The sequence below is a fragment of the Magnolia sinica genome, chromosome 13 (assembly GCF_029962835.1).
Source record: "Magnolia sinica isolate HGM2019 chromosome 13, MsV1, whole genome shotgun sequence".
NCBI classification, from domain to species: domain Eukaryota; kingdom Viridiplantae; phylum Streptophyta; class Magnoliopsida; order Magnoliales; family Magnoliaceae; genus Magnolia; species Magnolia sinica.
The window spans coordinates 63745036-63762822 of NC_080585.1; the positions used below are offsets into that span (position 1 = coordinate 63745036).

At 40.7% G+C, this 17787-nt stretch overlaps 1 protein-coding gene across 1 annotated transcript in view; it reads left to right on the plus strand.

Moving 5' to 3' along the window:
- Nucleotides 1-17336, plus strand: part of LOC131223817 (uncharacterized) — a 37742-nt gene extending 20406 nt beyond the window's left edge. Inside the window, exons 2-3 of the mRNA XM_058219328.1 lie at nt 3744-4071; nt 16833-17336. Coding sequence (XP_058075311.1) covers nt 3744-4071; nt 16833-17066 — 562 coding nt within the window. The 3' untranslated portion in view covers nt 17067-17336. The remainder of the gene's footprint in view (nt 1-3743; nt 4072-16832) is intronic.
- Nucleotides 17337-17787: the final 451 nt, after the last annotated feature.

The following is a 17787-nucleotide window of genomic DNA, read 5'->3' on the forward strand; positions in this document are numbered from 1 at the left end:
GGTCCTCTGGACTCTAATAACTTACAAATAAGTAGATGAGTCCCTTTCAGCGCATTTGTTGAAGATCTCCTCATTTGATGAAGAACTTCAGCTTCCTTGATCTGCAACTCAGAAGATGTACCAATACATGGTGACGGGTTGGGTCAAGGTTATAATGAAATCATACTCTATTGAATATTTTTCAATTAGGAAGATAGAGCGATTCCAATCATCTATGCATTCAAGGCATCCCAGCTTAATAATTTGTCATTAAGGTGGTAGCTGGAGGATCCTTGAATGCAGAAGTTCATTCCCCAGTCCACTCTATTTGAATGTCAATGATGAAGGTGGATTGGAGGACGAACTTCCATGAGAGAAAGGGCTTTGGGTATATGATCTAAGGTTAAACACTCAAAAGCACTCTCTTCTTTCTCTGCCAGCAACTAAGCACAAGCTCTCTATAAATAGGCAAAAAGTTCCAACAGATATAAAATGGTCACATTTATGACAAAGTTCGATATCATCAACCAGAGTCGATATCATCAAGCGTATACTCTCGATTGCATCGACTGGCCGCTTGATGACACGAACTCAAATGTCATACGCTTTTGAAGCATTTTTCCAGCTGGTTGAGAGAATCGAACCTACGTCGATGTCATCGGATTTCGAACTCCGATTTCATCGATACGAGGATCGATTCCTCGACATTTTGAAAATGAGAGAGACTTGCCTTTGAAATATTTCAGGTCAAGGATATGATCGAGGCACACTCGATATCATCGGAATTTGAATGTCGATAATATTGGTAGACGTGTCGATGCATCAATAAATTCAATGGATTTTTTAGTTAAGCTTGCTAGACAGTTTATGTCCATTCTCGATGCAATTGACCCATCCTCGATATAATCGATATTTGAATATCGCTTCTATCGAGTGACCCTCAATCCAAGATAAAAACTACCTAAAAATATTGTTGGTTAACAGTGTATCCAAGACCGATATCATCGAAGGTCTTCCGATATCATCGATATTTGAATTCCGAGGATATTGAGGAGAACTTTGATATATCGAAGATTTTGTGATTTTCCATAGAAAAACATGGACACAATATCTCTGCTGTCGATTTTATCGAGTCAACTTCGATAGACTCGAGATTCAAATTTTGATGATATCGATACAGCTATCAATACATCGATAATTCTGTGCAGAAGTATATGCAGTTGCTAGACAACTTAAGTCCTCATTCGATGCTATCGAGTGAGCTTCGAGGACATCGACAGCATTTGTCGATTACATCGATCAGTTTATCGATAAATCGACAGAAGTAGAAAACTTAGAGATTTTCTGAAATTTTGAAAAAGTTTTCTAACTTAAAAACCCTAAGATATTCAATCAATTTTAAGGGTTTTAATTAACTGGTGTTTTGGGACATGGGATGTGAGGCTTAGATTTACCTGTGGCAAGTTCAGACGCACATTCGGTTGAGGCAGACGATTGATTGATCTTCCTATGGAGCTTCTTTGTCTAGCAGACTCAACACTCACGCTAATTGACAAACTAGGGTACTTTCAATGCGATCGATGGAAGCCTACAGTCCTTGCATGGTTTACCGATTCTCTCGTCACGCTGCTTCAAAAGTTATTAAAAGATGATTCCATTGAGCATCGTCCATGAGATCGTTGCCCGACCCGTCGTTAGAAGTCATAGATCCGAGGACAACGCCTCACTTTGATACCAAATTGACGCAGGGAAGGACGTGTTGAGGTCGAGCACCGTCTTCCTCAAGGGGATAAGTACTCCGAACCTACGGTGCTTCTCTAGACTCCTCACAGAGATACCTTGAATCCACGTGCAAAGAAGAAGGTCGAAAATAATTTCTAGAAATTCTAAAATAATTGATTGATTCTCGAAAACGAGTTTACAACCTCTTAAATAGTGACATGAACCCTAGGAAGAAGTTTTGGAATCAAAATACAACTAAAACTCCCATAAATCATGACTTACTATAAATAATAAACTTACTATTTATAGATTGTCATGATTTCCACTAGACCTCATGGTTTTTCAACCAAAAATAGTGTCTTATTTGGCTCAACCATGCTATTCTCCTAATTCTTCTAATCACTTTTCATGTTGGACGCAACTTCTAAAGCCCAACCGATGAAGAGTGACAATCAAACTAAAACTTATTATAAATAGCAAAAACGAAATTAAAATCAATTTTCGACCATCGATGTGATAGAATCTCGCAAATTCGGCATGGGCAACCCGACTTAGCAAGTTGGTTGGCTAAAGTAGCTTCTCCTACCCTAAAATCATATATGATATGTTGAATAACTCATTTTAGTTTGCGAGATATGCCCGTTTTAAGGTTCTGACAGTACGGATCACTTTCGCTCCTGAGTCTTCTTTGATCCATCTTGGCCATGAAATTGTCCGCGACTCTCTACATCACAAATACATGGGGTTATTCCCAACCAGACCAGAGCCGACCTGAATTTCTTCAACTTGAACACAATCCAGTTTGAAATCAGGTTAGCATTTTCCAACCCGAACCTGATGTGAGGACCTTGACAAACCGAATGAACTCGCGCTGGGTCCATAGGGTTGGGGTTGACCCGAACCTCATTTGCAGCCCTAGTAAAACGGGAAAGTTTGCATTGACCTGAGTGTAGTGAAAATCCAATGCTCTTAGAGCACTGTAAGTTATGGTACACCCAGTTTCATCTCAACTCCGGGATGGTATGGTCAATTGACGCGGACTGCCCATTGCAGTGCTAGGGCTGTCAATGGTACCCAAAACCAGGGGGATCTGCACCCAAACCAATATTAACGTGTTTGGGTCTAACTTTTTTCCACCCATTAAAAAATCAGGTTGGGTTTCACTTCACTGTTTGGACACTATTAAAATTCGGGTCTAATGAAGTTCAGGTCCGGTCCATCAACTTAGACCTAGTTAAAATTGGGTCAAGTCAAGCCAGTTCCAGAAAGTTTCAAAAGGAATATTATATATATTAAGTATTTATTGATTATTCTAGCAACATGGGTATACATATATAGTGTATGGCAAAATAGAAAGGGTGCCATGTCGTGGAGACTATTTTTTTTTCTTTTCCTGATAGCCATCCATTTTTGGATCCACATTTGGGATGGTTAAGATTTAGGGCTGTCAACAGGTGGGGCCTGAGGTTGGCTTCAGCCCAGATTTTAAACTGTTTAGGATGGCTCAATTCCAAAATTTTATTTTACCAGGCCGAAGCCCAGCCCATTGACAGCCCTATTAAGTTTGCCTCCTGAAAGTGAGTCTTGGAAATCATGATGGATCCCAACATATGGATTCCTTGAATGGTTGATTGGAGGCATACATGTCAATAATCATGGCCATCCAATTTTTTAGGCTAATCTGTTGTTTAGGAAAGCCTGATCTTTGTGATGTATACATGGTAGCACATGAAATGTGTGCTTGCCAATGGACTGTCCACTGTTGAAGTATCTCGATGTAACTAGGAGCACTATAAGTTACACTGATCTAAGAGCACTTGATCATCTCTCTCTCTCTCTCTCTCTCTCTCTCTCTCTCTCTCTCTCTCTCTCTCCCCTTTTTCTTCAACACAACATGTGGTTGAGTTATGTGACTTTTGTTGGGCCTTTTCTGTGAAACCCAATAATGGGTTTCAGCACCTGGGCCTCAAAAATTAGAGAAGGCCAGGTGTGAGCAATCTGAACCCTTTGACATATCTGCTCATGTATTGATTCATATACAGTGAAAATATGGGGAAGTTGTTCGTTAAGCTTGAAGCAATTGCTGAGAATGTGGGCCGAATCCTCATGGAACATACAAGAAAGCGGTGCCAGAAAAGAATTGAGGAGAGAGAATCAGTTCTTTGCATTCACAAATACAATAGCAATGATGTTCGAGATGGGAGTCCATTGTTGGATGGACAAAGCGAAATCGTTGAGGATCTACCTCATGCATTGATTCTCCATCTTTCCAATAGTGACCTTGAATTCCGTGTCCAGTCACGAAATCCATCGTTTTCTTTTAGTGCGACTGCAGGCGCTATCATCGTCACCGTAGGAGGACATCTCCAGGTAAAAAAATCTCCACCCTTTTTTACTTTTTAGTACTACATAATTTTAGGCTTCCATGAAAGTCATGTGGAAATCTGGTGAGGGGATTCTTGTTGTGACATTCAAAGGCACGGCGACAAATACCGGCAAGGTACGGCGACTGCGAATGTGCCCGGTACAAACCTTAGGTCATTCCACTCATTAGGCAGGCAATGTGTTTATGAAAAAAAAAAATGATTAGATAGAAAAAGAGGACCGGCTTTTCATGTTCAAAATATACATCTGGCCCACCCGATGAGCGAACCGGCCTACAACATCAGTTTGACATGAAGAAAATCCTCACATACCTTTTCGGGAATCATCTTACCATTTTTTGGAGAGGTGAATGTGCTGGAACTAGGTGGCCTTGCTAACAAGATTACAAGAGAACCCAAACAAGACCTAATCTATGATGATCCTAACATTTTATCTCAAGCTCAAGTCCAAAACCAGGCCCAGAAATTAGAACCCAACCTAACGCAAGCATATGGGGCTACCCAACTTGACGATTTTTTTTTTTTTTTTATATATGCTCATCTTCATGGGAGACGTACACCTTGTACACGGTCAGATGTCCCCCATGCTTGATTGTCACTTGTGTTTGTAAGTGTGTCCTGTAGGGGTACCAAACCTCTATAAACTGTCTTCATACAATTGATCGGTAGGTATTTTATCACTTATCTTGGTATTCATCCTCCCTTCTAACGGAATTGATCACCTATAGACACCTGCACCTCTATTTGTGTGCATGTCTGTTCCAGCCACAAGATTCATTGAGGGGAGAAAAAAACTATATATATATATATATATATATATATATATATATATATATATATATATATATATATAGGCCGAAACAATCCGTGCTGGTGCCTTAACATAGTGGGTGTATGGTGGAAGAGCAAAAAAAAAAAATCATTGTCATCTTCCTCTAAGATAACCCTCGAATCCAGAAGGACCAATGAATCGTAAATATAAAAAATATCTACAACTGAGAAATATATTAAACTTATTCCATGAAAATTTTTATTTAGAAGAGACTGATGAGCTTATATAAGCAAAGACTCGGACTTTGAACTTGACTCAAAATAAAAACTTCCTCATACATGGGCAGCCCACCCCAACTAATATATATATATATATATATATATATATATATATATATATATATATATATATATATATATATATATATATATATAAAATTTTAAACTGGCAGGCAGTATATTTTCTATTCTTCTTATGAATCTTGGTGACGTCAACCTCAATTGATTGGTTAGGACACAGTGTTTGTCAATTGCTTCCCACTACATATCATATGCGTGAATTTGATAATTGGTCATAAAATTATGGCTGTCATAAATTATAATGTGGATTTAAGCAATTTTTGATTCATATTGAACTTATGGATCCGATCTCTCAAGAAATTCAGAAAGAGGAGTTATTTTATTATCTGGCCCACTATCATGGTTAACTCGGAAGCTATATATGTAGCATATATTAACTCAAGCTAAACTGTCCAAAATGTAGGACCCACCTAAATGAGTTATGTTTGGAAATCAGACCGGTTGAACAACCTAATCATCTAATTCCTGAACAAGCTACTAATGAATTCAAACCGTTGGCTATGTTTCATCTCATCCTTCTAGTTGGTGTTCACGTACGAATGAGTAGGTAAGTTGGTGGAAATTTCAGTTTGTGTGATGTATTCACTATTTCAATAATTTAATGTAAGAGACCTGTAGATTTTCTTAGTGCTTGTCTATCATCAGTCACACCATCCCAGAGTATCGATATGTGTCTCTAAACACATTAGGGATGTGGAACCACCTTGTTGTACACTTTGTCAAGTATTTGAACCTCTGTTACTGAAACTTCGTCTTTAAACACTTTTTTTTTTTTTGGAAAAATAATTTGTAAAATTGATCAAACGTTTAAATTTCTGTATATTTGAAAAGATGGGCAAATAATAATAATAATAATAATAATAATAATAATAATTTTGGGCAAATCAAATTAAACACATTTCGTTTTTTCAATGAAACATGCTTTATTCAGCTACTTTTGGATGCAATTTGAAAATAGATTCCCCATCACAACTATTTATATAATTGAGTGTAAATCGAATTTTTTTAGTAGAGATGGATTAATTCATACGAGAATTACTTGAGAAGGAAGGATTTTGGCAGTGGCAATAAACACCACTCTACCATATATGAACTATCTGCCAACAGTGTGAGCAAAGTGTTCAGTGTTTCGGGTGGTCCTATCATGATGTGTATGTGAAATCCACACCAACCATCACGTTCATCACCCTATTTTAGTATCTGGCACAAAATTTAGCCATATTCATGGTTTAGGTAGACCATATGATTGGAAACCGTGTACAAGGCAACAGTCACCCTCTAAACATTTTCCCTTCATATGGCCCATCTAAATCAGTGGGCCTGATTTTTGGTCCACAGCCTAAAATTTGATATGTCATCTAATAATTGGAGTAGATTTCATATAATCATCACAATGGGCCTTGAAAAAACAAATCAAGGGTGGATGTCTCTTTGCCAATTATTTCCTTTGGTGGTGCCCACATAAATCACATGTCAATCTGATTTTCTAGCCCCGGGCCTAACTTGGGATGATGCATCTAATGGTAGGAGTGGATTTTGAGTAAACATCATAGTGGGACCTTTAAAAGTCAAGGGTGGGCGTTTCTCTCCCAACTGTTTCCCTAGGTATGGCCCACCCAATTCATGGACCTGCCTGATTTTTGCGCACCAAACGTGGACTGATGCATCTGTTGGTCAAAGTGGGTTTCACATACACATTACAGTGGGGCCCACCTAAGCCATCAGCCATTTTGTGTGTGTGTGTGTGGCTGTTTTTTTTCACTTTTTTTAAAGTCCAAATTGCATTAAACTTGAACTTCTTATTTTCCAAACTTTTGCCATGTACATTTTTTTAGCTAAAATTTTAGCTGTAATTTTAAGTACCAAGACCAAATTAAACATGAACATTTGTTGTACTGTTTTTATTTTTTATTTTTTTGCCTGCGCCATTTTACTCTGATATGAACCACCCATCAAACTACAATAAAGATGAAGGGTCATATTGGATCTGTGTCAAAGATGAACGGTCTGATTGGGTTGATAGTAATGATCGATTGTCTGATTGGTTGGATATTGAAGATAACAGTTTGATTGGATGACTAATAGATATGAATGGTCCAATTATGTTGATGTTGATGATCAAGAGTCCGATCTTAAAGATGAATAGTTCAATTGGATCTAATTGGCTTTCATCTTTAATATCGCATCGTTGGTCATCAATATCGGCCCAATTGGATAATTGATCATTGGGCCCATATCATAATCATCTATAACATTAACCCGATGATAAATTATATATATATATATATATATATATATATATATATATATATATATATATATATATATATATATATATATATATAAGTCAAATCTAATCATTAGTCTTCAATATTGTCCCAAATGGAATTTTAATCTTTAATATCAAACTAATCAGATTATTAATCTCCAATTTTAACACAATTAGATTATTCTTCTTTAATGTTGATATAATTCAACTGTTGATCTTTAGTATTTACCCAATAAAATTGTTCATCTTCAGTAATAGTCTAATTCGATTATTGATCTTCAATTTTAGACTCATGAGGCCAATCATCCACTGTATCGGTCCAATCGATTCTTCATCTTGAGGATCATCCCAACAGGGATTCAAAATTGACATGTATTCAGTCAGATCATTGATTTTTAAAATCAGCATAATTGGACCACATGCTCCAAATGCATCACAATTGGACTGTCCATCTCCAATACTGGTCCAATCATATAATTGATCTTCACTTTTGGGTTAATCATACTATTCATCACTGGTATTGGTCGAATCAACCATTCACCTTTAGTATCATTCGAATATGACAGTTAGGCTCTGACATTAGCTCAAACCAGCCATTGATTTTCTATATTAGCATGATTAGACCATCCATACGCAGTATCAACGTAACTGACCATTTATCTTCTACTTGTGTAATTGGATGGTTGAACTAGCCGGATTAGTCATCTTCCTGTGAGTCAAATTTGACTGTTTATCTTTATTATTGTTGATACAGAAATCTAGTTACCTCTCTTTGGACCCGCTTGCCTGCACAACGAATGGACAAGGAAGGCCCTAGCTAGAGCAAGGGACCCTCCGATGCCTAAGTCAGGAAAGAGATCTGAGTCTAATCGAGTATCGGGGGTTTAGAGCTAAAGATTGTGCATACCTTTTACCATAAGAGGTATCCCTATTTATAATTCGGAAGAAGCAGTAATGTAGAAGAGATCTTCCTATTTAGTAGGTGCGTATTGTAGAGGGAATTGGGTTCCGAATGAGTAGTGAATCTCCCGAGATCCTCGATGCAGATCTCGGGATCCCAAGCGTGTCGCAGACGTCCTCTAACCTCGGATGGATCTCTATCGTAATAGGCTTTCGAGATCTTCGTCTAAGATCTCGGGCGGATGCGGTCGAACCTCAATAAGGGGCGGGTTGAGCCAACCTGGTGTGTGCCGACCTGAGTCCTCACGGTCCGGGTAATGCCGTCCAGGGTCATGCCGACCTTGGTAATGCCGACCTGTCTCCTTAGTCAAGCAAAGGAATAGGGTGCTCCTAACGAACTTTGGAGATCTTAGAATCGACGAAAGTAGTGTTCTTACGGGCATGTTCATCGGCCACAGACTCTAAGTAGGAAGCGGATTCCTAGGGTGACTGTGCATTTTCCTCATCTCCTTCCTTCTTTATCTCTTTGCCGTGGAGAGAGGAGAATGTAAGGGTTCATTATTCGTTTGGTTGAGAGTGTAAGGTTCTGACCTGACCTTCTTCTATAGGTCGGTCTCATTTTCCCCATAATAGTAAGCCCCTACACTTTCAAGTCTGCGAAGTAGACTTGAGAAGTAGGTCGGACAATTATGACCAGAGGTGTTTAGTCGATTCCTCATTAATGTTGACTTTAGGCGGTGTGCATGGGATTCGAAGTGTATCTATAATCATGAGACATGGTGGTCGAGACCGTATGCTTGTGGCTCGAGGTCACATGCACTGTCAGAGAGCCTTTTTGGCTTCCAACCAGTGGGGCGGTGACGCATGAAGCACTGTTTTAGTTGTGCAGTTGTGTGGAGAATTATGGAGCTCCACATGCCCTGGCACGGGCGTCAAGGAACCGTTCTGACGACCACAATGAATGCGGCAGTCAATAATGTACGATTGTCTTCTATATTAAAGGGGGGAAGCCCTAATCGAGCGGGGTTCATTTTGTGCTATTGCTCTAGTCCTTCTCCTGTCTCTTTACACTTGGAAAATTCTTGGCGCGAACTCCGACAATCTCCCAAAGACTTTCTTCCCCGGTGAGCTCCGTTCCCGCACTTTTGCCCTTCTCCCTTTTTATTTTTTTATTTTTTTATTTTTTTTATTTTTATTTTTTTTCTTCTAGGTTTTTCGACATTATTTGGGCCCACAACTATGCCGGAAACCTCAAATCCGCAGAAGGGGACCCCCAGTCGTGATGGTGGGGCAGGCGATCTTCGCCCCATGTCGAACCAACCATCACTGTTGATGATGATGAGCGACAGGGACTTTCGTGCATCCCATGCGTCGTGGGTGATCGAAAGATCCCCAGAAAAGTGGCCGGAGGAGGTAGAGGAGACTTTTCCGGTGGAGGAGGGGCCCAATGGATCCTCATTGGAAATAGAAGAAAAAGGGCCAATCGAATCCATGCTGACGGAGGCTGACCTAGTGTGGATAAGGTCCGGGTATCACATTCCAGACTACGTGGTACTCCAAGCTCCCTCATCAGGTGACCTTCCTAACATGCTCCTTGAAGGCGAGGTGGCCATCTTCCAGGTCGCCCTCAAGTGCGGCCTTAGGCTTCCCCTTTAGTGGATAAAGAGATGGGTGCTTGCGCACTTGGGGTTAGCTTCTCGGTACCTGATCCCAAATGCTTGGAGGGCATTGGTAGGGTCATTCGTCCATTGGTCCGAGTTTGATCAGCCCGAGCTGACCGCGGATGAGTTTCTCCACCTATACCAAGGGAAATCTAACCCTCTTCATGATGATTAGTATTATTTCTCCTCTGGTGGGGGTCCGACAAGACAATAATCACAAACATCCCGACCTCGAGTAAGAACTGGAAGAATAAGTGGTACTGGGCATCGGGGGAGTAAGAGACGCTAGGGATAGCCGGGTTACGTTTGTGGGTCCTGACCTCCTTCACTGTGCCAGGTCGGTACATCCGGGCTTAGATCTTCCCTTCCCTTTTTCTTTTGTTTCGCTCTATCGTCATTTCTACTCTGACTTGCATTCTTCTATGGCAGTTCTCCCCAAGTATCCTACTGTGTTGGGTCTAAAAGCTCTTACTCAAATTGTCGTAGTGAGGTCGGTGGACGCGGAGTTGAGATCTTGGAGGGTGCTCCTCAAGCCCGAGCTTCTGCTCAAATCAGGTCTTGATGTAGTCTTGACAGGCATAACTTTTGCTTGCTTGGAATTTAGCATACTTCCTGGATTTATGGCTAACCCTTTTAGTTCCATGGACATGCCAGACGTAAGGCCTTCGAAGAGTAAGGCACCTCCCCCTGCCGAGATTGCCCAGAAGAAGAAGAAACTGACCCCCAAAAGCAAGTGGAAGGTCGGACCTCCTTCCTTTGTGACCCAGGAGGTCGTGGAAGACATGTCGACCTCGACTCTTACTGCTACTGTTCTTGAGGTGGCTAAGGAGGTCGATGGGTCGGCTTCGCTCGCTGAAGCCAGTCCTGCCGGGACCCATGCGATTATGGAGGCATCTACCAAGCTTCCCATGCCCTAGGCATTCTTCAGTCCAAAAGGCATGACCCTGTAGCAGTAAAGTCCCTTGTCTGTGATGAAAGTCGTTTCTACTTGTCATATGGGTGCATAGTGATTTAATTATAGCCCGAGTAGGTGTCCATGAAGCTCAGGAGTTCATGTCCAGCAATGCTGTCGACGAGTTGGTCAATCTCGAGGAGAGGAAAGTTGTCCTAGGGGCAGACTTTGTTCAGGTCGGTATAATCGACACAGACCTGCCACTTCCCATTGGACTTTTTCACCAAGATGGCATTGGCTATCCAGTCTGGATAGTAAATTTCCTCGATGAAGTTGGCCTTGTGGAGTTTTTTGACTTCTTCTCCGATTATGACATACTGTTCGGGCTCGAATGCTCTTCGCTTCTGTCGGATTGGTCAATAGTTGGGGTTGACATTCAACCTATAGATCATAACCTTTGGGCTGATGCCAGGCATGTCTTGATGAGACCATGCGAACAAGTTAGTATATTATCGAAGGAGGCTTATGACTTCGTCTTGTAACGGTGGTATCAAGGATGACTCGATCTACACCGTTTGGGTCGGGTCAGAGTCGTTGAACGGGACGAGTATGAGGTCTTCCATGGGGTGCCCTCTTTCAATTGAGTCTTCTCGGGGATCGAGAGAGGTGATGACCATTGCCTGGTGCTGGGCCCTTAGTGCCATTGAATAACACTATTAAGCTTCTTGTTGGTCTTCCCTAACTAGTCTAGTACCATGTTCAGTGGGGAAATTCATCATGAGATGGTGCGTCAACATGACAACCCGAAGAGTGTTGAGCGAAGGTCATCCAAGAATGACATTGTATACGGAGGGACAGTCTACCACCAAGAAGTCGATCATGGTTGTAGTCTGGTTCTACCCTTCTTCAGCCATGACTAGGAATTGAATCGATCCTTGTGATGTGACCATGTCCCCTGCAAATCTAAGCAAGGGAGTCTTGATGGATCAGAGTCGAGGTTGTCCACCTCCCATTTTTTTGGAATGCTTCAGCATAGAGGATGTTTGCCAAGCTATCGGTGTCTATTAGGACACGGAACACTCCGCAGTTAGCTATAGTCATAGTTCCCACAAGTGCGTTGTTATGGGGGTGGTGAACACCCCAGGCGTCGTCTTCAGTGAATGTCAAATCACAAGGCATTATGTTCTTCTCTTTCAGCTCCGAGCTAGGGCAACTGATGCTTCTAGTGTGGGATTTTTGATCTTGGTTTGAGTCGCCTCCTTTGGCTAGCCCGCTGAAGATTGTGAGAATTTTCCTTGTTGGCTCATTGTTAATGGGTTGCTGATTTTTCGGGTCAGCTCGTTCTTCCTTTCTGTTGACATATTCACGCAGGTGCCCATTACGGATGAGAGCTTCAATGTCCTCTTTCAGGTCGAAACAGTTACTAGTTGAGTAGTCATGGTCTTGGTGAAAGTGACAGTATTTTCACTTGTCTCATCTATTTGTATTGGATTTCATCTTGTTCAGTCATTTGAGGATTTGTTTGTCTCTTACTTCCATGAGGACCTGCTCAGCTGTCGCGTTGAGAGTGGTGTACGAACTGAATCTGCTATCAGGTCGCATGCTCGGGTGATGGTTCCTTAGGGGTTCATTATCTTTCCGTCTCTTGCTATCATTGGCCGAGGTAGATTCTTCTTTAGGTCGTCTTTCTTTGACCGAGCTTCCTTTGTTCCGATCAGCTTTCCATAAAGTAGTGATCTCCTCTACGTTAGAGTACTTTTAGGCTCTGTTGAGGAGTTTAGCCATCATTAGGGGAGGACTCTTGTCAACCGAAAAGAGGAATCGTCCTTCCCCGAGGCCTCCCATCATGGCAGTTAAAGCAATTTCTTCTGAATGTGCGTGTACTTGCATGGTTTCTTCATTGAAGTGCTTTATGTAATCCTTCAGTAGCTGTCTTTCTTTCTGCATTATCTTGATGAGGTGGGAAGGGTTTAAGGCTTTTCTTCCCTCCAATGAAATTGGTGATGAAGGCCTTGTTGAGCTGCGTGAAAGAGTTGATTGACTGGGGTTTCAATTGCCAGAACCACTTTCGAGCTACTCTGGTTAGGGTTAGTGAAAATGCGCAGCACATGACTGAGGTTGATGCGCCATGCAATTCCATCCAAGCCCTGAAGGATTCCAAGTGTTCAGCTGGGTCTGTACTTCCGAAGTACGGGGCGATCTGAGGCATACGAAACCTGGGCGGGAGTTGTGCATGCATAATGTCGGTAGTGAATGGAAGTTCGGTCTCCTCAAGTATTGCCTCCACTGAGATCAGGACGGTAGCGTAGTAGGCCTATTGCATGTCGACAATATGACCTCGTAGATCATTGAGCTCGACTTCCCAATGATCTCTTCTCTCAGCAATAACCTTGGCGGCTGCTTTAGGTGCTTTATCACGCTTCTTTCGATCTAATTCATGGCGTAGGTCAGAAGCGACTAGTACGGTGGTTCCAGAGACGTGAGAAGGCGCCGGCCTTGATGTTTCGAGTTTCCAACTCCTATAGGAGACAACAGGTATATCGAATGACTAGGGGAGCTCTCGAACCATTGTTCTTACCACTGGCCCATCCCTTTGTGTGGGGCGGGGCTATATCTGCTCCAATAGCTGTTTTGTGAAGTTCATGTTTGTGTTTAACATCTCAACTTGTTGCTCGAGGGAGGTAAGTCATCCTCCCGGACTGAGGGATTGCTGTGTCGGCCTTGCAGGCACGGAGTCAGCCTGCAGCTGGGAAGAGGAATCTCGGTGGCTGGCGGACTGCTCCAGCCGTGCGAGGACGGGTGCAACAGAGGAGGGTGGAGATTTCTTCTTCCTTTTCACCATTGTTAAACTACGATGAGATGAGAACGACTTTCGATGTCATTCCCACAGACGACGCCAAATTGTTGATACAGAAATCTGGTTAGCTCCCTTTGGACCTGTTTACCCGCACAAAGAATAAACAAGGAAGACGCTATATAAAGTAGGGGACCCTCCGATGCCTAAGTCAGGAAAGGGATCTGGGTCTAGTCAAGTATTGGGGGTTTAGAGATAAAGATTGTGCATACCTTTCACCGTAAGAGGTATCCCTATTTATAGTTCGGGAGAGGCGGTGATGTAGAGGAGATCTTCCAATTTAATAAATGTGTATTGTAGAGGGATTTGGGTTTCGAATGCATAGTGAATCTCCTAAGATCATTACCGCAGATCTCGGGATCCCAAGCATGTCCTGGATGTCCTCTAAAGGCCTTGGATGGATCTCTATTGTAATAGGCTTCCAAGATCTTTGGCTAAGATCTTGGGTGGATGCAGTCGCACCTCGATAAGGGGTGGGTTAAGTTGACCTGGTGCGTGCCGACCTAGGGTATGCCTACCTGAGTCCTCATGGCCTAGGTAATGCCATCCAGGGTCATGCCGACCTGGGTAATCCCAACATTGAATCATGTATGAGACCCGTCATGGGGGGTCGAGTTGAAGGATAACGCCGAGTAGGAACTCTTGTAAGTTGCATTTCCACTCTACTTGCCAACTGAACTGCTTCATCGACTATCCCGACCAATTGCATTTGAACTCAATCTTAAATTATTGATCATAAACTGTATATGAACTGTGTTACCTTCTGTGATTTGGTCTCCGACAAATCATTTCGCATTGTCAATCACTAGAAATTTTCAGTGTAATCTATGATAGTTCGATTCCCTTGCCGAAAATTTTGGTATCGCTTGAACAATACCTACTGATAATTACTAAGGATGAATCGTGATTGAACAAGATGTCTCATTCGCCACCATGATCAGATGGGCGACTTGTTATGTCGGGCACAGGAGAGTTGTAATTGCTCCCACTATGCAAAAGCACCAAAATTTAATTTGAATGCAACTAATTTCATTTTCTTATGTTCTGACATGTCCATGTAATCAAAATAATGATATACTTGAGAAAACCAATCGAGGAAGTCTTTTATAAGTAATAAGCTATTAAAACTGAAAAATTCAACCTTACCACTGATGTCCTCGTCATTAGAGCTTGACTCATATAAGGTAGCCCAATGATTCGCCTCTGAAAGCACTTTACGAAAATCGGAGTTGTGTCGTACAACAATTATGGGTGGCTGAGCATCACATGGGGCTCGGGGCAGAATTAGTGCTCCCACAATATAGTCAAGGGTTGCCTGCAACCCTTTCATGGTCAACTGACTCTTCCGGTGGAAGCTTCAATTCTTTCCAATAGATAACGAATCCTTGGATCATTGTCCATAGGATTTTGGTCCATTTCATCATTAGTTGCCATCGGTCCATGGAGAGTCCTCTCTCTAATACCAATTGATATTGAGAGGGATGTGATGAGGTCGATCACCATCTTCCTCAAGGAATAACTACTCTGAATCCACAGGGCTCTCTAGACTCCTCACAGAGGTTCCTTGAGTCCACAAGGGATAAAAAAAAATAGAAATAATTTTTAATAACTGTGAAATAAATTAATTGATGAGAAAAACAAAATTACAATCCTTTAAACAATAAGTTTAACCCTAGGATGGAGTTTTATACTCAAACTCCAACTCAAACACCCTAAAACAGCGACTTACTATAAATAGTAAAGTTACTATTTGTAGACGGTCACCATTCTCACCAGAATTCATGATTTTGGCCAAAAATAATAAGTGTTCAATTTGGCCTAACCGCGTTATTCTTCTAATTTTTCTTGGTGTTTTTCATGTTGGGCACGACTCCTACTATTGAAAGCATAAAAAGTTATACTCGAACTAAAACTTAGTATTTATAGTAAAAAATAAAAATAAAAGGGACTTTCAACTGTTGGCAATCCGGCATAGCAGGTTGGTTGGCCAAAGTAGCTTCTCCTACCCAAAATTATATATGATATGTCAAAAAATTCATTCCAACTTGCAAGATACAAATGTTTTAAGGTTCTAATGGTCTAGATCATTTCCACCTCCGATCAGGCCTTCTTTGGTCCATCTTTATCATGAAAGTGTCTGCGCCTTGCTCTACATCACTTAGCCCAAAAACCATGCTGATCCAATCAATATTTGGGCTATACATGTATTTTGGATCTTGTAGATAGTTGCTCATTGTTCCACAAATTGATTGGCCCATTAGATGAGTAGATCGGCCTATTTTTGCATTAGTTGTTGTAGAGAGGGAAGCAAATATTTCAGACCAGTTAATGTTGTACAAACCTAACACATTGGTAGTTAGTTACACACTAAGTTGATATCCAAAGTACCCGATCTGATTTAAATGTGTATTTTGACCTGTTTTAAATACTCAGTTCATTCTAAGTCAATTTAGGAAAATTATGTACAAATACCTATATTTACGGTATAATTATAATTATCCACGTATATATTCCTTGGTTGCTTCTAAAAAAATTTTCTCCAATTTTTTGTTGAAAAATGAAAAACCTGAGAAATTAAAAAAAAATTTAGACTTTAATTTCCAAGTTTTCCAAAATAAAAAATAAAAAATTGCACCAACCAAACAAAATTTAAGCATTCTCCAAGAAATGTTAGTCCAACTCTAACATTGCCTAGGAAACATAAAAGTTAGGGAATGATTCCCGACAACTAAACATGCCTTAATTGGTCCACCCCAAGTCTGAAGACCTGATTGTTTAGGCTAAGCCATTGATGACATTGTTACCAGTATTTGATGCCGTGTGGAAAATAGAACTCAATTGAGTGGGTGCTTTCCATATGGGGATAACATATGACCAGAATATCTATTTGCATGAACTCTTTTTGCTACTCATTAAAATTCCCAATTACAGTTTCCATGGTTTGTGCATCACTGTGAAATTTTCAAAACCAAAGGGCATGACATTTTCTCCACCCATATCTTCTACCATCTGATTATTGAATAATTTCCTTGTGATTTAGGAATGGAGCCAAGGAGAATTTAAAAGTGTCATTGGGGAGCCCATATTTGAGCCAAGCATTGATGCCAATCCCTCTTTTTCGATAGAATTCGCATCTTCACCTTCATCTATAAATCACAAGCTCGTTCATGTGGCAAAGACCCTATCTTTGATGGATCAGATGTTGATCACACTCGCTATTACCATCCTATACATTTGCTTCACATATGTCTATACCAAATTTACCAAAATCTAGGTCTATACATGTAATCTATTTACGAATGAATGTATGCGTGATTGTTTGTAGATAAATTATACTAGATTTATAATTTCAACATGCCACTTCAAATCCGACAATGGCTAGTTTCCAGCTCTCGACTTGCAGCTTGCTTTGGGGAGAAGTTTTTATTGAAGACCTTTGTTTGCAGATACCATTTTTTTTTTTTTTTAATTTATTTTATTTTATAAATATGTGACGACATTTGTTATATAGTTGTGAATCAGTACAAGGAAATGGTTTGTTATATAGTTGTGAATCAATACAAGGAAACTGTTTGGTTTGTACCCTTTACATAACGGTTGAGGATGGTAGCGTATTGTAATGTTTTGCAAGTGGCAGAAAAGGGACCATTTAGTTAGATGTTGGATGGTAATTTGACGAATGATACCGGAAAAATTAGCTATAAGAAAGATTCCAAGAGCGTTTTAATTTTGAGAAAATGACAGGAAGCAACATGCTCAGGGTTGTTTGTCATTGCTTCTAGTACTGGCACAATTGATTCCTAATAAGCAATTCTCTAGAATCGTTTATTGAGAGTTGCTTGTGCAATACTATATATCAATAAACTTGTTTGGTAAACATATACATGATAGAGAAAATTGAGTGATTTGAGAGGATGGAGTGGTTTTACATTGTCCCCTTTAGTGAATATCTACGGTGAATATGTGAAGTCAAACACGATGGATGGAGTGGATTT